The 13622-nt window shown below is 38.7% G+C and overlaps 1 protein-coding gene across 1 annotated transcript in view; it reads left to right on the top strand.

Moving 5' to 3' along the window:
* Positions 1-13622, top strand: part of SPTLC2 (serine palmitoyltransferase long chain base subunit 2) — a 100484-nt gene that overhangs the window by 34378 nt on the left and 52484 nt on the right. The window contains exon 4 of the mRNA XM_053697362.1: positions 12668-12816. Coding sequence (XP_053553337.1) covers positions 12668-12816 — 149 coding nt within the window. The remainder of the gene's footprint in view (positions 1-12667; positions 12817-13622) is intronic.

Below are 13622 nucleotides of genomic sequence, written 5' to 3' on the forward strand. Positions count from 1 at the left end.
GATACAAGATAATCACAGAGGTTAAAAGTGTATTATTATAACAGTGTTGGTTATGCAAAACTGGGGAATGGGTAATAAAGGGATTATCTATCTTTTAAAACAATTCTGGTGTAGACTGTCCCTTTAAGTGAAAATTTCTAGGTCACAATAGTTGCATCTGTAGAGGTACATTGTGAGCTTTTTAAACAAAAAGATGGACCAATGGCACTACTATAGGGTTAACGTTAAATCTCAGTAGAAACCCTTTATTATACCACAGAAATTGTGTATTTCTTTCATGTAATTAGCAAGAGTCCATGAGCTAGTGACGTATGGGATATACATTCCTACCAGGAGGGGCAAAGTTTCCCAAACCTCAAAATGCCTATAAATACATCCCTCACCACACCCACAATTCAGTTTTACAAACTTTGCCTCCCGTGGAGGTGGTGAAGGTTTCAAGGTAAGGCCGCCTGCGAAGAGATTTTTTTCTCTCTTGCATTCCAATAAATCCAGTGAAGGCTCAGGCATTTCTGAAATGTGTTTCAGATCTCGAGTTGGCTGGAGTAATTTTGCCAGTTCTGGAACAGGGTCTGGGGTTTTACTCAAATCTATTCATTGTACCAAAGAAGGAGAATTCATTCAGACCAGTTCTGGATTTAAAGATATTGAATCATTATGTAAGGATACCAACATTCAAAATGGTAACTATAAGGACTATTCTGCCTTTTGTTCAGCAAGGGCATTATATGTCCACAATAGATTTACAGGATGCATATCTTCATATTCCGATTCATCCAGATCACTTTCAGTTTCTGAGATTCTCTTTTCTAGACAAGCATTACCAGTTTGTGGCCCTTCCGTTTGGCCTAGCAACAGCTCCAAGGATCTTTTCAAAGGTTCTCGGTGCCCTACTCTCTGTAATCAGAGAACAGGGTATTGCGGTATTTCCTTATTTGGACGATATCTTGGTACTTGCTCAGTCTTCACATTCTGCAGAATCTCATACGAATCGACTTGTGTCGTTTCTTCAAAGACATGGTTGGAGGATCAATTTACCAAAGAGTTCGTTGATTCCTCAGACAAAGGTAACCTTTTTGGGTTTTCAAATGGATTCAGTGTCCTTGTCTCTAACAGAAAAGAGATGTCTGAAATTGGTTTCAGCCTGTCGAAACCTTCAGTCTCAATCATTCCCTTCGGTAGCTTTATGCATGGAAATTCTAGGTCTCATGACTGCTGCATCGGACGCGATCCCCTTTGCTTGTTTTCACATGCGACCTCTTCAGCTTTGTATGCTGAACCAATGGTGCAGGGATTATACAATGATATCACAATTAATATCCTTAAATCCCAATGTACGACACTCTCTGACGTGGTGGATAGATCACCATCGTTTAGTTCAAGGGGCTTCTTTTGTTCGTCCAACCTTGACTGTAATCTCAACAGATGCGAGTCTGTCAGGTTGGGGAGCTGTATGGGGATCTCTGACAGCGCAGGGGGTTTGGGAATCTCAGGAGGCGAGATTACCAATCAACATTTTGGAACTCCGTGCGATTTTCAGAGCTCTTCAGTTCTGGCCTCTTCTGAAGAGAGAATCGTTTATTTGTTTTCAGACAGACAATGTCACAACCGTGGCATATGTCAATCATCAGGGTGGGACTCACAGTCCTCAGGCTATGAAAGAAGTATCTCGGATACTTGTATGGGCGGAATCCAGCTCCTCTCTAATCTCTGCTGTTCACATCCCAGGTGTAGACAATTGGGAAGCGGATTATCTCAGTCGCCAGACGTTACATCCGGGCGAATGGTCCCTTCACCCAGAGGTATTTCTTCAGATTGTTCAAATCTGGGGACTTCCAGAAATAGATCTGATGGCCTCTCATCTAAACAAGAAACTTCCCAGGTATCTGTCCAGATCCAGGGATCCTCAGGCGGAGGCAGTGGAAGCATTGTCGCTTCCTTGGAATTATCATCCTGCCTATATCTTTCCGTCTCTAGTTCTTCTTCCAAAAGTGATTTCCAAAATTCTTATGGAACGTTCGTTTGTACTGCTGGTGGCTCCAGCATGGCCTCACAGGTTTTGGTATGCGGATCTCATTCGGATGGCCAGTTGCCAACCTTGGACACTTCCGTTAAGACCAGACCTTCTATCTCAAGGCCCATTTTTCCATCAGGATCTCAAATCATTAAATTTGAAGGTATGGAAATTGAACGCTTGATTCTTAGTCAGAGGTTTCTCTGACTCAGTAATTAATACTATGTTACAGGCTCGTAAATCTGTGTCTAGGAGGATTTATTATCGAGTCTGGAAGACTTACATTTCTTGGTGTTCTTCTCGTAAATTCTCTTGGCATTCTTTTAGAATTCCTAGAATTTTACAGTTCCTTCAGGAGGGTTTGGATAAAGGTTTGTCTGCAAGTTCCTTGAAAGGACAAATCTCTGCTCTTTCTGTTCTTTTTCACAGAAAGATTGCTAATCTTCCTGATATTCATTGTTTTGTACAGGCTTTGGTTCGTATTAAACCTGTCATTAAATCAGTCTCTCCTCCTTGGAGTCTTAATTTGGTTCTGAGGGCTTTACAAGCCCCTCCGTTTGAACCTATGCATTCTCTGGACATTAAATTACTTTCTTGGAAAGTTCTGTTCCTTTTGGCCATCTCTTCTGCTAGAAGAGTTTCTGAGTTATCTGCTCTTTCTTGTGAATCTCCTTTTCTGATTTTTCATCAGGATAAGGCAGTGTTGCGGACTTCATTTAAATTTTTACCTAAGGTTGTGAATTCTAACAACATTAGTAGAGAAATTGTTGTTCCTTCATTGTGTCCTAATCCTACGAATTCATAGGAGAGATCTTTACATTCTTTGGATGTAGTAAGAGCTTTGAAATATTATGTTGAAGCTACTAAAGATTTCAGGAAGACTTCTAGTCTATTTGTTATCTTTTCTGGTTCTAGGAAAGGTCAGAAGGCCTCCGCCATTTCTTTGGCGTTGTGGTTAAAGTCTTTGATTCATCATGCTTATGTGTAGTCGGGTAAATCCCCGCCTCAAAGAATTACGGCTCATTCTACTAGGTCAGTTTCTACTTACTGGGCGTTTAGGAATGAAGCTTCTGTTGATCAGATTTGCAAAGCAGCAACTTGGTCTTCTTTGCATACTTTTACTAAATTCTACCATTTTGATGTGTTTTCTTCTTCTGAAGCAGGTTTTGGTAGAAAAGTACTTCTGGTAGCTGTTTCAGTTTGATTCTTCTGCTTATAATTTCAGTTTTTTTTCATTATTAAGATTAAAACTTTTGTTTTGGGTTGTGGATTATTATTTTTCAGCGGAATTGGCTGTCTTTATTTTATCCCTCCCTCTCTAGTGACTCTTGCGTGGAAGTTCCACATCTTGGGTATTTATTATCCCATACGTCACTAGCTCATGGACTCTTGCTAATTACATGAAAGAAAACATAATTTATGTAAGAACTTACCTGATAAATTCATTTCTTTCATATTAGCAAGAGTCCTCGAGGCCCACCCTTTTTGTGGTGGTTATGATTTTTTTGTATAAAGCACAATTATTCCAATTCCTTATTTTTGATGCTTTTGCTCCTTTCTTATCACCCCACTTCTTGGCTATTCGTTAAACTGAATTGTGGGTGTGGTGAGGGGTGTATTTATAGGCATTTTGAGGTTTGGGAAACTTTGCCCCTCCTGGTAGGAATGTATATCCCATACGTCACTAGCTCATGGACTCTTGCTAATATGAAAGAAATGAATTTATCAGGTAAGTTCTTACATAAATTATGTTTTTAAATTAATATCGGGGGAGGTTGCTAGTGTATTTGAACATTGGATATTTATTAAACGAACAAGGAGAGGCTTATTCTTTATAAGAATACACAAAATAGCACTTGAGTTTAGTAGCTTGTAGATCAAAATGTAATAGGACAGCATGTGATAAATGAACTTGCGATACTTAATTAAAACATAAATTTTATTCAATAACTTGTAAAATTAGCAAATAATTAAAATTAAAACCACACTAAGGTCACCTTCTGTAGTCGAAATTGTGTATCTCATAGATATCTAATACACTCCTAAACTAACTATAGATGTTTAATATCATCATGAGGGTTTAGGTGTAATATACCGTCGGTGTCTTTCAATAAAATAAAAAACTTCCCTGCTACCAAACGGATTTGAAATATGTTAAGTCAATATGGACATTCAACTCAATACGATGAATCTGTTTGTGTATTTACATGCTGTCAAAGCACGAGTGGTGTGTGTGCCTGAGCCAATACTTCAGTCTCTACGCCTTTGACGTCAACAAGATGAGCGTGCAGTAAGACAGCAACCAATAATCTAACTCCCAAAATGGACGTCACACTTGTGGGCGTGTTTTAACACGCCATAAAAAGCCGAGGACCTGATGGCACTGTAATTCCTTTGAAAAAGCCGGTAACGGTGAAACATGTCAGGAAGATTAGGGTCTTGGTGAGGAGTCCTGTGTTTTTAGTGAGCACCTAGCAACTTTTTTAATGTAGCAGATAAATTAATTCTTCAATATTATGATCAGGCTTTTGATGATATTATAATATTGGAATTAGAGTCTTATTAACATTAACTATTTGTGTCACTGATCTGTTGACCTGGGTCTTGTAAGCAGCTAACCATAAACGCTGTATTATACCTAAGGATATCTTAGTAGCAGAAACCGCAGATTATTAGCGGAACATAATAACCAGATATCTCCTAATATATAGGCTGTATTTTTACCTCTAAGACTAATGTGTGAGGTTAAATATACCACTACTCTAGTGTTTACTTTAGTATAACACCATAATGCTACAGCTGAGCGTGTGGGTCTTATTATTGGATATTTGATAGAAGTGATCTGTAGGGCAGTAGTCTGAGTATTACCATTTCACAGGATTTCTATAGTCTCAATATACGTATGATATGATGCTGATCATAAGCCTATACATATGCATCTAAACCTTCTAATATTTCTAGTTTAAGCATGTAGCATCTTTCCTAGGACTATGGAATCGTGCCACCCCACCCGCTGGCAGCTATTGCTATGGTCTAAGTAGCTGGGATTTGGGTATTGCATAATGGTGTTTCTATATTTACTACCCCACTAACTTAAAATCTATCTTATATATATATATAATAGGATACTTAGTAGGATATAACTAATTAGAATAGTATAATTTAAGGAAATAGACCTTACAGTAAAACTATTGATGAGTCTACAGTAGCCAATCAATAAATACAAACATAAGAGCCTCATTAGTATGCCTCTCTCAATGAACTTATGATAGACTTAGTGAAATCTGACCCTGTTAACAGCATTTTTTTTTGTGTATATTTAGTTATTTTATTTTAATCTATTTCTTTATTGAGATTAGACTCGGTCTAATTATCCTAAAGGGCATTAGATATTTCCTTTATTATGGACTCTTTAAATGATTTTTCTACCAATGATAAGTTCTATTTATTTATTTTTTTATTTATTTTTTGGCTTGGAGGTTCCTATTGTTCCTCCTGCACAATTTTGTACCACATACTTGAATAAGACTTTGTTATACATGAAAAAGAATCCATTTCTGAGCCAGTTATCTCTCAGGACGAGGTTGTCCTAATATGCCTCAACTCTCTCCTTAATCATCCCAAGCTTTATCTTTGTCACAGGCAGTGCCCTGCGGTTCCTTTTAACAGGTTCTTGGGGGTATTTATTTGCCAGGGGATTTTGCTGCCCTAATAACTTCTTCAGTTTTCTGCAGCTTTGTCAGCATTCCCTTTATCTGGGAAAAGGAAGAGAAAAACTAGTAATTTCTTATTCTAAGAGTTCTGATTCCGCGTCTGCGTTAGTCGCTCTTTCTCATTTATCTGAAGGAGCTCATTCCTCAGCAGATCTGATGGAGAGATTTCGGACTCTGAGTCTGTAGATGGAGACACAAGTCCTAGTTCAGTAGATCCAGAGGAAGTTAAGATTAGATTTTAGCTGGAGCACCTTTGGTTAATGTTGCAGGTGGTCCTTGCTACTTTGGAAGACTCCGACTCTACTGTTGCTGAGACCCCAAAGAAGTCTAGTAATTTGAACAGAGTGTTTGATATTATTCCTTCATCTGTTGAGAATTTTCAATTCCAGACCTAATGGTGGAAATTATTTCTCAGGAATGGGATGAGAAGAATTCCTTTTTTATCCCGTCCCCTGTTTTTAAGAAAATGGTGGCTGAAGCTGTGAGCAACTTGTGGCGCACTGTGCTTATGGTAGAGGGAGCTATCTCTACTCTGGCCAAGAAAACCACTATACCTATTGGGGATAGTGTCTCTTTTAAGGATCTCATGGATAAGAAGCTAGAGTCTTTCTTAAAAATGATGTGGGGGCAGCATCTTATTGATGTGATACCTTATCCGATTTATTTTCTATAGAGGAAATCCAGGATAGGATCAAGATGCTAAGCTGGCTAATACTTTTATCTGGGATGCCAGCACGCAAGTGGTTAAACTGGGAGCCAAGATATCCAGCCTTGCAGTTCTAGCTTGCAGACCTCTCTAGTTAAAGTCTTGGTCTGCGGATATAACTTCCAAATACAAGCTTCTGTTTTTACCTTTAATGTATACAGGAGATTGTTATAAGCATTATCTGCTTATTTTTCATGTGAATAATTCTAAATGTATGTTTTGGAATTTTATTTTTCATGGTTTAACTTTTCTCTATGCAGTAAACCATTGGATATAGATTGCTATATGCATTCTATTTACTTATTTTAATCCTTTTTTGCTGTATATTTGCAGTATTCTGCTGTGCAGGATTATGCTTCATTTTGGATATACTGTATGTCCTTCTCTTTCAATAGAAGGGACAAACATTTTTCATAAAGGACTATCTTCCCTGGGAGAGGAATTGGGTCAAGGATTATATTCAAATCTCTTTGTGGTTCCCAAAAAAAGAGTGAACTTTCCGTCCCATTTTAGACCTAAAGTGTCAACAACTTCCTCAAGGTTCCTTCCTTCAAAATGGAAACTATTTGTTCCTTTCTGCCCGGTAGGGTCAGTTTATGTCTACCTTGGATCTGAAGGATGCGTATCTTCATGTTCCCATTCACAAGGAACATCGACTGTTTTCTGCGGTTTGCTTTTCTGGACCAACCTTTCAATTTTGTTGCCTTTTCCTTTGGCCTGGCTACAGTTCCTCGAATCTTTACAAAGGTTCTAGGGGCTCTCTTGTCTTTAGTCTGATCTCAGGGAATAGTGGTGGCACATTACCTAGACGTCATCTTGGTTAAAGCGCCATTTTTTCAGCTAGCAAAATCTCATACAGAGATGTTGTCTATTCTATGTTCCCATGGGTGGAAGGTGAATCTGGAAAAGGGTTCCCTAGTACTAGATACCAGGGTGTATTTCTTGGGAATAATTATAGGCTCTCTACCCATGTAATTTTTTTTCCTGACAAATGTCAGAAAATCCAAGCTTCTTGCCTTTCACTTTAGTCCTCTGTCCATCCATCAGTGGCTCAGTGCATGGAGGTATTTGGTCTGGCGGTTGCTTCCATGGACATCTTTCCATTCGCTCGGTTCCATCTGAGACCGCTACAGCTATGCATGCTCAGTCAATGGAACTGACACCACTCAGATCTCTCACAGAGGATAGCTCTGGATTCTCTACCAAGATTCTCTCTTTCATGGTGGTTTTCACAGGACCTTCTGTCTCATGGTACATACTTTCTGAGACCTTCCTGGGAGAATGTGACCACGGACGCCATCCTGTCAGACTGGGGAGCAGTTTGGGGCTCCTTAAAAAATCAGGGTCTTTCCATAAGCATCTTAGAATTGCAAGCAATCTTCAATTAGCTTTGGTCCAGTTTATCAGATTCCAATCGGGCAGCTTTTGCTCTGTGGCATACATCTACCACCAGGGAGGAACTCAGACTTGGACCTGGAGAAAGGTTTGTCAGTCAGCACTCTGAAGGGTCAGATTTCTGCAATGTCTATTCTTTTGCTCAAACGTCTGGCAGATCTAACAGATGTTCAATCTTTGTTCAGGCCTTGGTCAGAATCAGGCCTGCGTTTAAACCAGTTACTCCTCCTTGGGCCCTTAATATTGTTCCTAAGGTTTTGCAGCAGGCTCCGTTTGAGCCAATGCTTTTGGTTGATATCAAGTAGTTATCTTGGAAAGTTTGTTTTTTTTCTGCTCGCAAAGTCTGAGCTTTTGGGTCTGCAGTGTGATCCCCTTACCTTTTTTATTTTTCATTCGGATAAGGCGGTCCTTCATACTAAGCTGGGATTTCTTCCTAAGGTAATGTCGGATCACAATATCAATCAGGAAGTTGTTTGTTCTTTTTTTTTTTTTTTCTTTTTTTTTGTCCCAATCCTTCTCAGAAGGCTCCTGGGTGAATTGTGGCTCTTTCCACTGGAGCTGTCTCTTCTTCCTGGGCTTTCAAAAATGAAACTTCTGTGGATCAAATCTGCAAGGCAGCCACATGGTCCTCATTGCATACCTTTCCAAATCTACAAATGTAATACTTTTGCCTCAGCTGAGGCTTCTTTTGGGAGGAGAGTTTTTCAAGTGGTGGTGCCTTCTGTTTAGGTCCGCCTGTCTTGTTCTCCCTCCTTTTCATTCTGTGCCCTCTAGCTTGGGTATTGGTTCCCACTAGTAATTGGAATGAAATCATGAACTCTCCATGCCATAGGAAAGAAAACCAAATTTATGCTTACCTGATACATTTCTTTCTTTCCAGGCATGGAGAGTCTACGACCCGCTCTTATTTAAATTTAAGACTGCAGTATTTTTGCACAAACCTCAGGCACCTTTATACCCTTGTGTTATTTTCCTTTTCTGTTTCCTTCGGCGGAATGACTGGGGGTTATGGGTAAGGGAAGTGACACTTAAAAGGACACTAAACCCCTTTTTTTTTTTTTTAGGGTCACTAGGGATAAAATGACGATGTAATGAGAGCATGTATTTTTACACTATAATGGCCCTTAAAGGGACACTAAATAAAAAAAAAAAAATCATGATTCAGATAGATCAAGCAATTTTAAGCAACTTTCTAATTTACTCCTATTATCCGTTTTTCTTTGTTCTCTTGCTTTCTTTATTTAAAAAGCAGGAATGTGATGCATAGGAGCTGGACCATTTTTGGTTGAGAACCTGGGTTATGCTTGTTATTGGTGAGTAAATGTAAGCCTCCAATAAGCAAGCGCTATCCATGGTGCTGAACCTAAAATGGGTTGGCTGCTAAGATTTACAACAAAGAAATTGATAATAAAAGTAAAGTAGAAAGTTGATTAAAATTTCATGCTCTATCTGAATCATGACAGAAAAAAAATTGGGTTCAGTGTCCCTTATACAACTCTGCTGGGGTGCTCTTTGCCTTCTCCTGCTGGCCAGGAGTTGAATTCCCACTAGTAATTGGAATGAAATTGTGGACTCTCCATGCCTGGAAATAAATACATTTATCAGGTAAGCATAAAGTTTGTTTCTCTTTCTTTTTCAAATGTTTCCAAAGTTGTTCAGTGGAGTTGAAATCCAGCGGTTGTGGAGACAAAAACTTGTTAATCAGCACTCCTGGCCCTTCTTGGGCACCTCTTCAGTGTGTGTTTAGAATTGTTGTCTGCTGGAAAATGAATCCTCTTCCACACAATCTTAAAGGGATATCAAACTCATTTTTTTTTTTTTTTTACATGATTCAGACTGAGCATGCAATTTTTAAACAACTTTCTAATTTACTTCTATTATCAATTTACCCTTTGTTCTCTTGGTATCTTTTGTTGAAAAGTAAAGATGTAAGCTTAGGAGCCGGCCCATTTCGGGAGCACTATATGGCAGCAGTTTTGTAAGAGCACTAGAGGGCAGCACTATATCCTGACATGTAGTGTTCCATATGCCTACCTAGGTATCTCTTCAACACAGAATATGAGAACAAAGTAAATTGGAAGATATAAGTAAATTGGGGAGAAAAAAAAACATTCTTTAAAATTGTATGCTTTGTCTGAATCACAAAATAAACCTTTTGGGTTTCATATCCCTTTAAGCCCGAATGGATGGCTTGTTTCTGCAGAGCAGAATTCTTCTTCCCATTGGTCAAAGTTTATTATCAATTTATTTTCAGATTCTGTAGAGCTATACATATAAAAAGTAGCTTCTATATATTATATTTATAACAAGCAAATTGTTTCAAATGTGCTTCGTTTTCTTGCTATCCCTTGTTAAAAAAAGAATACGCACATATCCTACACTAGTGGGAGCTAGCTGCTGGTTTGGTGTCTGCACACATTTGTCTCTTGTGATTGGCTAGATGTGTTCAGCTAGCTGCCAGTAGTTCAATGCTCTTACTTCTGTAAAGGATAACAAAAGAATGAAGAACATTTGACAAGGAAAATTGGGGGGTTTCCTGTCACTTTAATTGTAGAGTAAGTTGTATCCTCCAATTTTTTTTTTCACATTTTGATTGGTCAGGTTGTTTTCCCAGTCATAAATGGAAATAATGAACAAAAAGGAAGTATACATTCTTATATAAATATTAATGTAATATTCTGTAAATACATAAGTGATATTTTTAGCTAACCATACCCCTTACTCCAATCATAGCATAAATAATCTAGACTCCACATCCATGGCTATGGCAGTTCACTTTTATTCATGGCTGTGCTGTTAAACTGGTCCGCAGTCTCTCTTTAATGGCAGCATTTGCTATATATTGAGAATTATAGTAACCTAATAGATTTCTTATGAACTGTAGTTTTCAATCACAAAATGGCATAGCTAATAATAGCTGTGACATAAGTAATATAAACAAGGATTGATGAATGACTTATTTGGATATAGCATTCCTTATTCTGTGTATGTATTAGGAGATATTCTACCTTATGTTCAGTAGTGCGATGCACTCGTATCTCACTGCATGAGAGTCTGGTTTCGCCTCGCAAGGTGAGAGTGGGATGTGCTGGCTATTTTAGTAAAGCTTGATGCGGATATCGATTAGTCATGCCTGTGGCACTGAAACGGTTCTCGCATCCAGGTAAACATTGTAGCAAATTATGTATTGGAGAATTTGCATTTTCTACTGTATTGCAGTTTGCAATTTCACTTCCAGTTTCATAGTTGCATCCAGCTAGTCAGGACGACTGTGTGATACACACATTAAAGTAAACATTTATTTATTTTAAGAATTCTTTTAATTGTTTGCCTCTTTTTACCCCTTGAGGATCGGAGGATTTTTGCCATCGCTACATTTAAACAGCAATAGAGCCTTTTTTATATTTACCTATCAAAACTATATATATATATATATTTTTTAGTAGACAACCGAAAGTATTGATCTAGGCCATTTTGTTTTATTTCATGCCACCATTTTACCACCAAATGCGATCAAATAAAAAAAATCGTTAACTTCTGAACTTTAGGTTTCTCACTGAATTTATTTACAAACTTGAGCAATCCTTTGTTCAGAAGTAGCAGACATATATGGCTTTGCCATTGCTTTTTGATAATTAGAAGGCCGCTAATGGCACCTGCGCACCACACTTTTATTATTCCCAGCAGTAAAGGGGTTAATCAGGTAGCTTGTAATGTTAATTTTAGCTTTAATGTAGAGAATATTCTCCCACCTGACACTTCCCAACCCCTGATCCCTACCTGATACCGCTCAAACAGCTCTCTTCCCTCCACCACCATCCAGTGGTCACCCCCATCTTAAAGTGAATGTAAATTTTGATGCTAAAGTGCCAAGTTTTTTTTAAAAATTCGATTAAAAACAGGGGCACTTTAATTAATCAAAATTTACATTTCACTCCTGTTGTGAAAAAAAAAAACTTAGCTTTTTAATCTTAACAGCCGATCCAGCTTCCTCCGCCCGTCGCAAAGCCTCTTCCTGGGTCTAAAATTAGGAATCCGGCTTCCTCCAATCACAGCATTGAATCAGACACGGATTCCCCCAGGGGGAAGCCGTGATTGGAGGATGACCTATCCATCATTTCTGAAGTCAGAAATGGCTTGCGACGACCGGAGGAAGCTGGAGCAGCTGTCAAGTTTAAAAGGTAAGTTTTTAGTTTTTTTTTCTCAACAGGAGTGAAATGTAAATTTTGATGAATTAAAGTGCCCCTGTTTTTAAACAAATTTTTAAAAACCGGGCACTTTAGCATCAAAATTTACATTCACTTTAAGTACTGGCAGAAAGTCTATTTCTGCAGTGTAGGATCCCCCTCTCCCCTCTATCTGATTTCTGCTCTCTTAGGTGCTAGCAGTTGTCTGCCAGTACCCTGTTTGCTATCATTTTCATTTATTTTTTTAATAAAAAAAAAAAAATGTAATGTAGCTGCCCCCTCGCCCTCCAAGATCATAGGATCCCCCTCCTTCCCCCTCTCTGCCACTGTCAGTTTTTTTTCTTTAGGGTAGCAGGCCCACCCGCCTCCCTCCTCTCCCACACCACCAACGATCGGTACCACCACTGTCCGATGCATCACTACACTGCCCGACTCGAGGTTACTTTTACCAAGATCGTGGCAGAGAGAGGCCCAGGCTGGTCATTAAGTAGTTAAACATATTTTATCAGTGCTGTATAATGTGTTTTGAATCAGACATTTTAAAGAGAACTCTCCACTAAAACACACCAAATGTATCAAGGATTTTCTTAATACCAAGAGCTTGCAGTCTGTTTCATGTTAGGTCTAACAAAGTCCTTAACACCTCTTGCAGATTTACAGGCAGGACCATTAAAGGAGTGATTAACATGGGCTCATACAATTACCTGGGCTTTGCGCAGAATACTGGCGTTTGTGCAGATGCATCCGCTCAGGTTCTTCATCGGTATGGATGTGGGGTGGGCAGCACACGGCAAGAGATGGGTAAGTCAGGGTGTTGTCAAAAGATAATTGTTTGGCAATGTGTTTTCTAGCATGTTGTACCATATTTTTAAAGGGACAGTATATACCATTTTTCATATAACTGCATGTAATATACACTACTATAAAGAAGAATATTCAAATATACTGATCTAAAAATCCAGTATAAAACATTTTAAAAACTTGCTTAGAAGCTCCCAGTTTAGCACAGTTGATGAGGTTAGGCTGGGACACCAAGTGAAAAGGGCTGGGAAAACATGAAGAACAGCCCCTCCCCCCCTTCCCTGCATATGACAGATTATACAAAAAATAGCAGCAGGAAAACTTGTAGACAGCAGTATACATCTAAAACTTTGGGGCTTGGTTAGGAGTCTGAAAATCAGCACAATGTTGTTAAAAATTAAGCAAAACTCCCAGATGGGCTATATAAATGGATTATCTACAAAACATTTATGCAACGAGAAATCTAAGTGTAAAAATGTCTCTAAAGGCCCTTGCAATGCATATGTGTCTATGTCTTATAACCTCATCCATGCAGGGTTTTAGTTCTTTATTTTAACTTCAGCACCATACTAATGCTTGTTCTGTATTTCTTCTTCATGTAGCACTGCACATTCTGTGTTTGGTTATAAATTACTGATTAATGTAGCCCTGCCCATGCTGAGTTTAGCTCTGCATTCTCCCTTAATGTAGCCCTGCCCTTGCTGAGTTTAGCTCTGCATTCTCCCTTAATGTAGCCCTGCCCATGCTGAGTTTTTAGCTCTGCATTCTCCCTTAATGTAGCCCTGCCCATGCTGAGTTTAGCTCTG

This window comes from Bombina bombina, chromosome 1 (genome assembly GCF_027579735.1).
Source record: "Bombina bombina isolate aBomBom1 chromosome 1, aBomBom1.pri, whole genome shotgun sequence".
Lineage (NCBI taxonomy): Eukaryota > Metazoa > Chordata > Amphibia > Anura > Bombinatoridae > Bombina > Bombina bombina.